At 47.5% G+C, this 10,125-nt stretch overlaps 1 protein-coding gene across 1 annotated transcript; it reads left to right on the top strand.

The window, feature by feature from the left end:
- Window positions 1-6: 6 nt before the first annotated feature.
- LOC311118450 (serine/threonine-protein kinase ATR-like) lies at window positions 7-9,901 on the top strand (the record flags this gene model as incomplete). Its single annotated transcript, XM_084193251.1, has 25 exons — window positions 7-32; window positions 856-976; window positions 1,206-1,343; window positions 1,487-1,688; window positions 1,845-2,011; window positions 2,118-2,282; window positions 2,372-2,463; window positions 2,554-2,645; window positions 2,721-2,898; window positions 3,004-3,189; window positions 3,767-3,923; window positions 4,042-4,141; window positions 4,227-4,306; window positions 5,171-5,313; window positions 5,412-5,509; window positions 5,659-5,888; window positions 6,073-6,207; window positions 6,968-7,171; window positions 7,281-7,424; window positions 7,645-7,795; window positions 8,157-8,313; window positions 8,449-8,602; window positions 8,744-8,895; window positions 9,178-9,280; window positions 9,539-9,901. Coding segments are annotated over 25 exons (3,549 nt in total), but the record flags the coding sequence as incomplete, so codon positions are not given.
- Between the last annotated feature and the right edge of the window lie 224 nt (window positions 9,902-10,125).

The raw sequence follows: 10,125 nt of genomic DNA, 5'->3' as shown, positions 1-10,125 counted from the left end.
CAAGAGATACTGGAGCCTCACCTCAACAGCAGGTACACTCTCTCTCTCTCTACCATCACACACACACACACTCTCTCTCCTCTCTCTCTCTCTCTCTCTCTACCATCACACACACTCTCTCTCTCTACCATCACACTCTCTCTCTCTCTCTCTCTCTACCATCACACACACTCTCTCTCTCTACCATCACACACACACACTCTCTCTCTCTCTCTCTCTCTCTCTCTCTACCATCACACACTCTCTTTCTCTCTCTACCATCACACTCTCTCTCTCTCTCTCTCTCTCTCTCTCTCTCTCTCTCTCTCTCTACCATCACACATTCTCTCTCTCTCTCTCTGTACCATCACACACTCTCTCTCTCTCAACCATCACTCTCTCTCTCTTTCTCTCTCTCTACCATCTCTCTCTCTATCATCTCTCTCTCTACCATCACACGCTCTCTCTCTCTCTCGCTCACTCTCTCTCTCTACCATCACACACTCTCTCTCTCTCTCTCTTTCTACCATCACACTCTCTCTCTCTCTATCATCACACTCTCTCTCTCGGTCTCTCTCTCTCTGTCTCTCTCTCTCTCTCTCCCTCTCTCTCTCTCTCTCTCTCTCTCTCTCTCTCTCTCTCTCTCTCTCTCTCTCTCTATCATCACACTTCTCTCTCGGTCTCTCTCTCTCTCTGTCTCTCTCTCTCTCTTCTCTCTCTCTCTCTCTCTCTCTCTCTCTCTCTCTCTCTCTCTCTCTCTCTCTCTCTCTCTCTCTCCCTCTCCCTCTCCCTCTCCCTCTCCCTCTCCCTCTCCCTCTCCCTCTCCCTCTCCCTCTCTCTCTCTCTCTCAGCACATCATCTCTCCTGTGTGTGTAGGTATAAGAGCAGTCAAAAGGTGGTGAACTGGTCCAAGGTGAAGAAGCCTGTCTACCTCAGCAGCCGAGGAACCAAGTTCTCTGATTGGTCAGCTACCTGGGCCGGATACCTCATCAGCAAGGTAACCTCTGACCCTGAATGCTAACCCCTGAACTTTAACCACTGTCAGCTACCTTTGCTGGATACCTCACCAGCCAGGTCAGTCTTGAAAAAAAAATACACTGGTCCCAACATTAAACCCTGTGGTACACCCTTTTAAATGTATATGTGGTAATTCCGTTTTTACTTTATAAACTAATTCAAATTGTTTGGCAGATAACTTTCTGACACGTTGTATGGGTGTGTTTCAGGTGAGACATGAGTTGGCCAGCAAGGTGTTCACCTGTTGCAGTTTCATTATCAAACACGACTACAAAGTCACCATCTACCTGCTGCCCCATATACTGCTCTACATGCTGATGGGCTGCACTGCTGTTGAACAACAAGAGGTAACACACACACACAGCTAACTACCTCCTCTTTCTTTATGAATAATATCATTACTAAAAGCTTATTTAGATCAAATTAACTTCATTAACTCCAACTGAAAAGTAATTTATTGTGACATTAAATGATTGATCTGTGTCTCCAGGTAACAGAGGAAATGCTGGCTGTGCTCACAGAGGGTGGTGGGCGTGTCCAGGAGGCCGCATCTAGCCTATCACAGCTCAGTACTCAGAACCAGGAAGCAACGTCCAGCCTATCACAGCTGAGCACCCAGACGGTGTTCAGTATGCTAGCTCACCTCACCCAGTGGAGCCGACACACACTGTCGGCTAGAATCAAACACAGCGGTTAGTAACACACACACACACACACACTTCATTGCTGAACCTCAGAATGCACTGTAAAATGACAGCTCTCCATAATCAGACGTTGCATTATGATTCTCTTTGGTGTGTGTGTGTGTGTGTGTGTGTGTGTGTGTGTGTGCGTATGTGTATGTACAGAAAGCGGTGACTACCAGCGAGTGGTAGCGTTTCTAAAAGGGATCCCTCAGGACGTGTTAGCCAAGGCCTCTCTACGGTCTAAAGCCTACACCAGAGCCCTGATGCACTTTGAAGCTTACATACTGGAGAACAAAGAGAACATACAGGATCATCTGAGCTTCCTACAGGTAACTCACACACACACACACACACACACACACACACCACATCTACCGGTGAGACACATACACACTTAAAAGAAAATCCTAACACATATTGTGTGTGTGTATGCAGACGCTGTACGCGGCCATGCACGAACCGGACGGTGTGAGGGGTGCGAACGCTCTCCGGCGGGAAGAGCCGTCCCTACGGGAACAGATTCTAGAACACGAGAGCATCGGGTTGCTAAGAGACGCTACGGCCTGCTACGACAGGGCCATACAGCTGGAGTCTGACCAGGTAACCCACACAAACATACGTGTTGATGAAGTGTGTATCAGTATATCTGGTTGTGTATACAGACTGCAGTAAACTCTCTCTCTCTCTAGATAGGGCACTACCATGGGGTGATGAGTTCTATGCTGGGGCTGGGGCAGCTTTCTACTGTCATCACACAGGTCAATGGAGTCCTGGCCAACAGGTGACAAAACACACACACACGTCTATGCTAGTCTGCTAAATGAGTCCTTTCCATTGTAAATGAAGGTTATTTTAACCTGGTTATCCGTAGGCCCCAGTGGAAGTCCGATCTGAACACCTACAGGGTGGAAGCTGCCTGGAAGCTCAGCAAGTGGAACCTACTGGAGGACTACCTGGGCTCTGGTGAGAACAAACACACACACACACGTTGACGTTGTTGACATTGCTCTAACATTTGGCTGTTGTTTGGGTGTGTAGACCGTAAGTCCAGTACGTGGGGTGTGAGGCTGGGTCAGATGCTGCTAGCGGCTAAGCGGCGCGACACGGAGACGTTCTACGACAAACTGAAGCTGGTCAGGACAGAGCAGGTGGTGCCTCTAGCTGCTGCTAGCTATGAGACTGGGACCTACCAGCGAGGATACGAATACATCGTCAGGTCACACACTAACCTCTTCACACACAGATACACTCACCTTTATACACACATACAGGCACACTGACGTTTGTAATGTGTGTGTGTCTTTGTGTGTGTGTTTTGTAGGCTCCACATGCTGAGTGAGTTGGAGCATGCCTTCACTGACCTCCAGAGACAGAGAGAAGGCCATGCCCCTAACACAGCCACGCTGCCCTCCCATTGGCCAGATCGGCTGGAGATGACCCAGAATTCTTTCCGCGCCAAAGAGCCAATCCTGGCCCTGCGTCGTGCCCTGCTGAGCATCGGCACAGGGTGAGTCCCACTAGACTGTTTTAACCCACTGTTAAGGAACATTTTATGTTTGTGCTTTTCTAATAACCAATTCGACTGGGTTCATGCAAGTGACTGATTGATCGTGCCTGGGAGGAATCCTCACGATCAGTATCTGCAATTTGGCAGTACGCCCAGAACATTGTTTTGAGAACGGAAAGGGATATCTCCGTTTCAATGTCTCAGTTTGGGGAGAAGAAGCCTCGTGAGGTATTGCTCGGTCACATGCATGAACCAGACGTTAATGATGAATTAATTATGAAAAATTAATAAGCTAAATCATGCAAATATAACTTGTCTGTGTAAGCAGTATATAAGATAACTAACGGGACTGCCCCGGCGGAGCTCACTTCAGACCGGTACTTTATGCATCTAAGTTTGACTGTGACCTCTCCAGCTTGTTGTTAATAAACAGTGATTCATTTAAGATTGACTTCAGGTGTCCCTGGTGGTAATTTCAACGACAGCACCAAGCTAAAGCCTAGGCAATAACTCAGAGAGCTAATGCAAATATTCACATTACAGGCAAGATTACTCATTTTCTGTGTGTGTGTCTCAGTGTGTGTGAGGGGCTGGTTGGGGAGTGCTGGTTGCAGAGTGCCCGGGTGGCCAGGAAGGCAGGACATCACCAGACAGCCTTCAACGCTCTGCTGAACGGACAGAACACACACACCGCCGAACTACTGACAGAGAAGGCCAAGTGGCTATGGTCCAAGGTACACACACACATATATATAAACACTCTAACATACTCTCTCTTACACACAAACACATATGCTCACACTCACACAGACACTCTCACACGCATCTCTCTCTCTCTCTGTGTCTCTGTAGGGAGATGTCCACCAGGCGTTGATAGTTCTCCAGAAGGGAGTGACTCAGTGTTTCCCAGACGACCAGCCTCTCTCTGACCAGAGGAGTCTACAGACCAAAGGTAAAGCCTACTGTTCTTAATAATGACATAACAAAGTGACATGTTATTACAGACATGATCATAATGATATGGTGTGATGTTTCAGGTAAAGCCATGCTTCTGGTGGGACGCTTCATGGAGGAGACGGCCAACTTTGAGTCCAACGCCATCATGAAGGCCTACAAGGTACCCAGCAATATACTACCCAACATTATACTACCCAACGTGATACTACCCAACACGATACGACCCAACACGATACTACACAACGCTATACTACCCAACATTATACTACCCAACACGATACTACACAACGCTATACTACCCAACATTATACTACCCAACGCGATACAACCCAACACGATACTACCCAACACGATACTACACAACGCTATACTACCCAACATTATACTACCCAACACGATACTACCCAACGCTATACTACCCAACATTATACTACCCAACACGATACTACACAACGCTATACTACCCCAACATTATACTACCCAACACGATACTACCCAACACGATACTACACAACGCTATACTACCCCAACATTATACTACCCAACACGATACTACACAACGCTATACTACCCACATTATACTACCCAACGCGATACTACCCAGCACGATACTACCCAACATTATACTACCCAGCACAATACTACCCAACATTATACTACCCAACACGATACTACCCAACATTATACTACCCAGCACTATACTACCCAACATTATACTACCCAACACGATACTACCCAGCACGATACTACCCAACGCTACACTACCCAGCAACGATACTACCCAGCACGATACTACCCAATGCTATACTACCCAACGTGATACTACCAGCACGATACTACCCAACGCTATACTACCCAACGCTACACTACCCAGCAACGATACTACCCAGCACAATACTACCCAATGCTATACTACCCAACATGATACTACCCAGCACGATACTACCCAACACTACACTATTGTACCTAACACTGTCCAACGTACCCAGCACTAACATTGCATTCCTCTACCTCTCCCCTGTAGGATGTGACCACCCTGCTACCAGAGTGGGAGGACGGTAACTTCTACCTGGCTAAATACTATGACAAGGTGATGCCCATGGTGACAGACAACAAGCTGGAGAAACAGGGCAACCTCATACGATACATCGTCACCTACTTCGGAAAGTAAGACGAGCATCTCTCCTGTCCTGTCGTCATTTTGAAATGTCTACTGGTGGATGTTGTCGCCCCCCTTCTGAACTGTGTCCTGTGTTGTTGTCCAGAGCTCTGCAGTTTGGGAACCAGTACATATATCAGGCCATGCCTCGGATGCTGTCTCTCTGGCTTGACTTCGGGGCCAAAGTCTACGAGTTGGAGAAAGGTAAGAAGTGTGTTTGTCAGTGAGTGGGAGGAAGGTGAGCAGTGTTGGTGTTCTTCTTGCTCTGTGTATCTCTCCTAGAAGGGCCTTTAGACAAACTGATACGTGTTGAACTGAATAAGCCATGTCCATCTCTCCCCTCTCCTCCATAGCGGGTCGAGCGGATCGGCAGATGCGTGTGGAGCTGGGGAAGATCAACCAGGTGGTCAGCGACTACTGCGCCAGCCTGGCTCCGTACCAGTTCCTCACAGCCTTCTCCCAGCTCATCTCCAGGGTGTGCCACAGCAGCGAAGACGTCTTCAACGTCCTCATGGACATCGCTGCCAAGGTGCTGCTGGCCTACCCTCAGCAGGCCATGTGGTTGATGACTGCCGTGTCCAAGGTAGGGGAGGGGTGTGTTTGTGGTGGAAGTGTGTGTGTGTGTGGGGCGGGAAAGGGGGTGGGTGGCTGTGTGTCGGAGCAGCAACTGTCCAACCTTGCATGGAGTTTATAGTGATACTTGAGAAAGCGATTTTCATGCATCAGGCTCAAAGACCTTGCTAAATGTGTGTGTGGTTGTGTTCCAGTCGTCCTACCCTACCCGTATGAACCGCTGTAAGGAGATCCTGAGGAAGGCTGTCAGTCTGAAGGAGAGTCTGGGGAAGTTCATAGGAGACGCCAACAGACTGACTGACAAACTACTGGAGCTCTGCAACAAGCCGGTACACACTGCTAACATATCAGTATGGGGTCCATTTCTCTCTCTCTCTGTATTCCACACTGCTAACATATCAGTATGGGGTCCATTTCTCTCTCTCTCTGTATTCCACACTGCTAACATATCAGTATGGGGTCCATTTCTCTCTCTCTCTGTATTCCACACTGCTAACATATCAGTATGGGGTCCATTTCTCTCTCTCTCTGTATTCCACACTGCTAACATATCAGTATGGGGTCCATTTCTCTCTCTCTCTGTATTCCACACTGCTAACATATCAGTATGGGGTCCATTTCTCTCTCTCTCTGTATTCCACACTGCTAACATATCAGTATGGGGTCAATTTCTCTCTCTCTCTGTATTCCACACTGCTAACATATCAGTATGGGGTCCATTTCTCTCTCTCTATGTATTCCACACTGCTAACATATCAGTATGGGGTCCATTTCTCTCTCTCTATGTATTCCACACTGCTAACATATCAGTATGGGGTCCATTTCTCTCTCTCTCTCTGTATTCCAGGATGATGGTAACAGCAGTGGTCTCAGTATGGGGTCCATTTCTCTCTCTCTGTATTCCAGGTGGATGGTAACAGCAGTGGTCTCAGTATGGGGTCCATTTCTCTCTCTCTCTGTATTCCATGTGGATGGTAACAGCAGTGGTCTCAGTATGGGGTCCATTTCTCTCTCTCTCTGTATTCCATGTGGATGGTAACAGCAGTGGTCTCAGTATGGGGTCCATTTCTCTCTCTCTCTGTATTCCAGGTGGATGGTAACAGCAGTACTCTCAGTATGGGGGTCCATTTCAAGCAGTTGAAGCGTCTGGTGGAGGAGCCGTCGTTCAGCCAGATCCTGATCCCCCTGCAGTCTGTCCTCATCCCCACACTACCCTCTACTGGCCCTGCTAACACACTGCACCACGACGCATTCCCCGGACACTGGGCCTACCTCGACGGCTTTGACGATACTGTGAGTGTGTGTGTGTCGGGGGGGTTGAGTAGTTTGTCTTTCTGTATGTGTGTGTGTATGTGTCGTGTCACATGGTGTGTGTGTCTCACGATGATGTGTGTGTGTGTAGGTGGAGATCCTGGCCTCCCTCCAGAAGCCTAAGAAGATCGGCCTGAAGGGAAGCGATGGGAGGAGCTACACTATGATGTGTAAACCTAAAGATGACCTCCGGAAAGACTGTCGCCTCATGGAGTTCAACTGCCTCATCAACAAGGTGTGTGTTTTAACCTGTCCGTTATCCAACTTGACATCTGCACAACATAAGACTACCGGAGCCGTAGCCCACTGAGCTAAAACCAAGGCATTACTTCTGGGAGCTAACAGAAAACTTCAGACTATTGCTTGTGTGTGTGTGTGTGTGTGTGTGTGTGTGTGTGTGTGTGTGTGTGTGTGTGTGTGTGTGTGTGTGTGTGTGTGTGTGTGTGTGTATATAGTGTCTGCGTAAGGATGCAGAGTCCAGGAGGAGGGAGCTCCATATCCGTACATATGCTGTGATCCCTCTGAATGAGGAGTGTGGCATCATCGAGTGGGTCAACAACACTGGAGGTCTCCGACACATACTGACCAAACTTTACAAGGAGAGAGGTACACACACACACACACACACACCCCATACTGACCAAACTCTACAAGGAGAGAGGTACACACACACACACACACACACACACACACACACACACCCCATACTGACCAAACTTTACAAGGAGAGAGGTACACACACACACACACACACACACACACCCCATACTGACCAAACTCTACAAGGAGAGAGGTACACACACACACACACACACCCCATACTGATCAAACTCTACAAGGAGAGAGGTACACACACACACACACACACCCCATACTGACCAAACTCTACAAGGAGAGAGGTACACACACACATACCACATACACACGCCACATACTCAATAACACTCCCTTGTGTGTGTGTTTGTAGGTATCCTGATATCAGGTAAAGATTTGAGGAAGTTAATCCTTCCTAAGACTGCATCGTTTGAGGAGAAGCTGAAAGTCCATAAGGACGTCCTGTGTGCCAGACACCCCCCTGTCTTCTATGAATGGTTCCTCCGAACCTTCCCTGACCCCACCACATGGTACAACCCGCTACAGACAAATATCAGTACACACACACACTTTTACAACACACACATACACTATAAATTACTGGTGATTAACCGTGTGTGTGTGTGTGTGTGTGTGTGTGTGTGTGTGTGTGTGTGTGTGTGTAGGTACAGCAGCAGGTCAGCGTACTGTCGCTCCACAGCGGTGATGTCCATGGTGGGCTACATCCTGGGTCTTGGAGACCGCCATGGAGAGAACATCCTGTTTGACTCATTCACCGGGGAGTGTGTTCATGTCGACTTCAACTGCCTCTTCAACAAGGTGTGTGTGTCTTGCTTGGACTTGCTCTGCACTTCAACAAGTTCTGAGGCCAAATTCAATACATGCCTGACAATCCTTCTCTCCCTCTTTCTCTCTCCTCCCTCTCTTTCTCTTCCTCCCTCTCCCCCCTCACTCTCTCAGGGTGAGACGTTTGATGTTCCGGAGGTGGTTCCGTTCAGACTGACACAGAACATGGTCCATGCTATGGGCCCCATGGGGACAGAGGGGCTGTTCAGAACCGCCTGTGAAGTCACTCTACGCCTGATGAGGGACCAGAGAGAACCACTCATGAGGTACACACACACACATAAACACACACACACACATATAAACACACACACACACATATAAACACACACACACACATATAAACACACACACACACACACACACATATAAACACACACATATAAACACAGGGATTGAACTGAAGCTATCCCTCTCGCCAGAGGCTACTCAGATCAAGACAATATAACGTGCCAAACTAGCCCACCAGGTGAGTGGGACTTCAAAGGACCAATGGTGTGGTGTACAGTGGTGTGTGTGTATAGTCAGTGTGTGTGTTTGTGTTTCAGTGTACTGAAGACGTTCCTCCATGACCCTCTGGTAGAGTGGAGTAAACCCAAAGGATCGTCCAAGACACAGGCCAGTGAGACTGGAGAGATAGTCAACGAGAAGGTAGACACAGAATCTCTCTCTATCTCTCTCTCTCTCTCTCTCTCTCTCTCTCTCTCTCTCTCTCTCTCTCTCTCTCTCTCTCTCTCTCTCTATATATATATATATATATATATATATATATATATCTATATATCTATATATATATATATATATATATATATATATCTCACTATAGAGAAATATTCATATAACAAACACTCTCTCTCTAAATAAATGTAAAAGGATGAACTAACACATCCTCCCCTCTCTCCCTCCCAGGCCAAGACCCATGTGTGTGAGATTGATCAGCGTCTGCAGGGTGTGATAAAGAGTCGTAACAAGGTGTTGGGTCTGCCTCTGTCTATAGAGGGACACGTCCACTACCTGATACAGGAGGCTACTGACGACAAACTACTGTGTCAGATGTACCTGGGCTGGGGACCTTACCTCTAATACACACACACACTACTGCTTCTCTGAGAAACTGAATTATTTGCAAAGTACAATACTTTTCTTGTTCTGTTCTGTTATCCATGAAATCATTTTCCTTTTTCATGTTTTTGTAAATCTGGAGTAATTGTTATGTTTTTCATGGGGCAGTTGCATATTTTCCCATAATAATAAAATAAATCCTATTTTCTGAAATGCTGGTGTGTGTGTGGTCTAATCTCATCACCCTGTTCAGATTACTGAGGGGCCAGTCTGTCTGATGATATTTGAAACAGAAACATACATGAAGCATTCACTCACACATGACAGAGGGAGTTTGAAATTTGGCGGGATACCTAATCTTCTTTACGTCATAGCACGACAAATGTCCTTTGCAGCAGCCCGTTGGCGTTATCCAAAACATCCCCTAAAGCCGC

This window comes from Coregonus lavaretus (genome assembly GCF_964263955.1).
Source record: "Coregonus lavaretus genome assembly, contig: HAP1_SCAFFOLD_5793, whole genome shotgun sequence".
Lineage (NCBI taxonomy): Eukaryota > Metazoa > Chordata > Actinopteri > Salmoniformes > Salmonidae > Coregonus > Coregonus lavaretus.
Note: the sequence above shows the minus strand (reverse complement) of the source record. Positions and strands in the feature narration are given on the sequence as shown.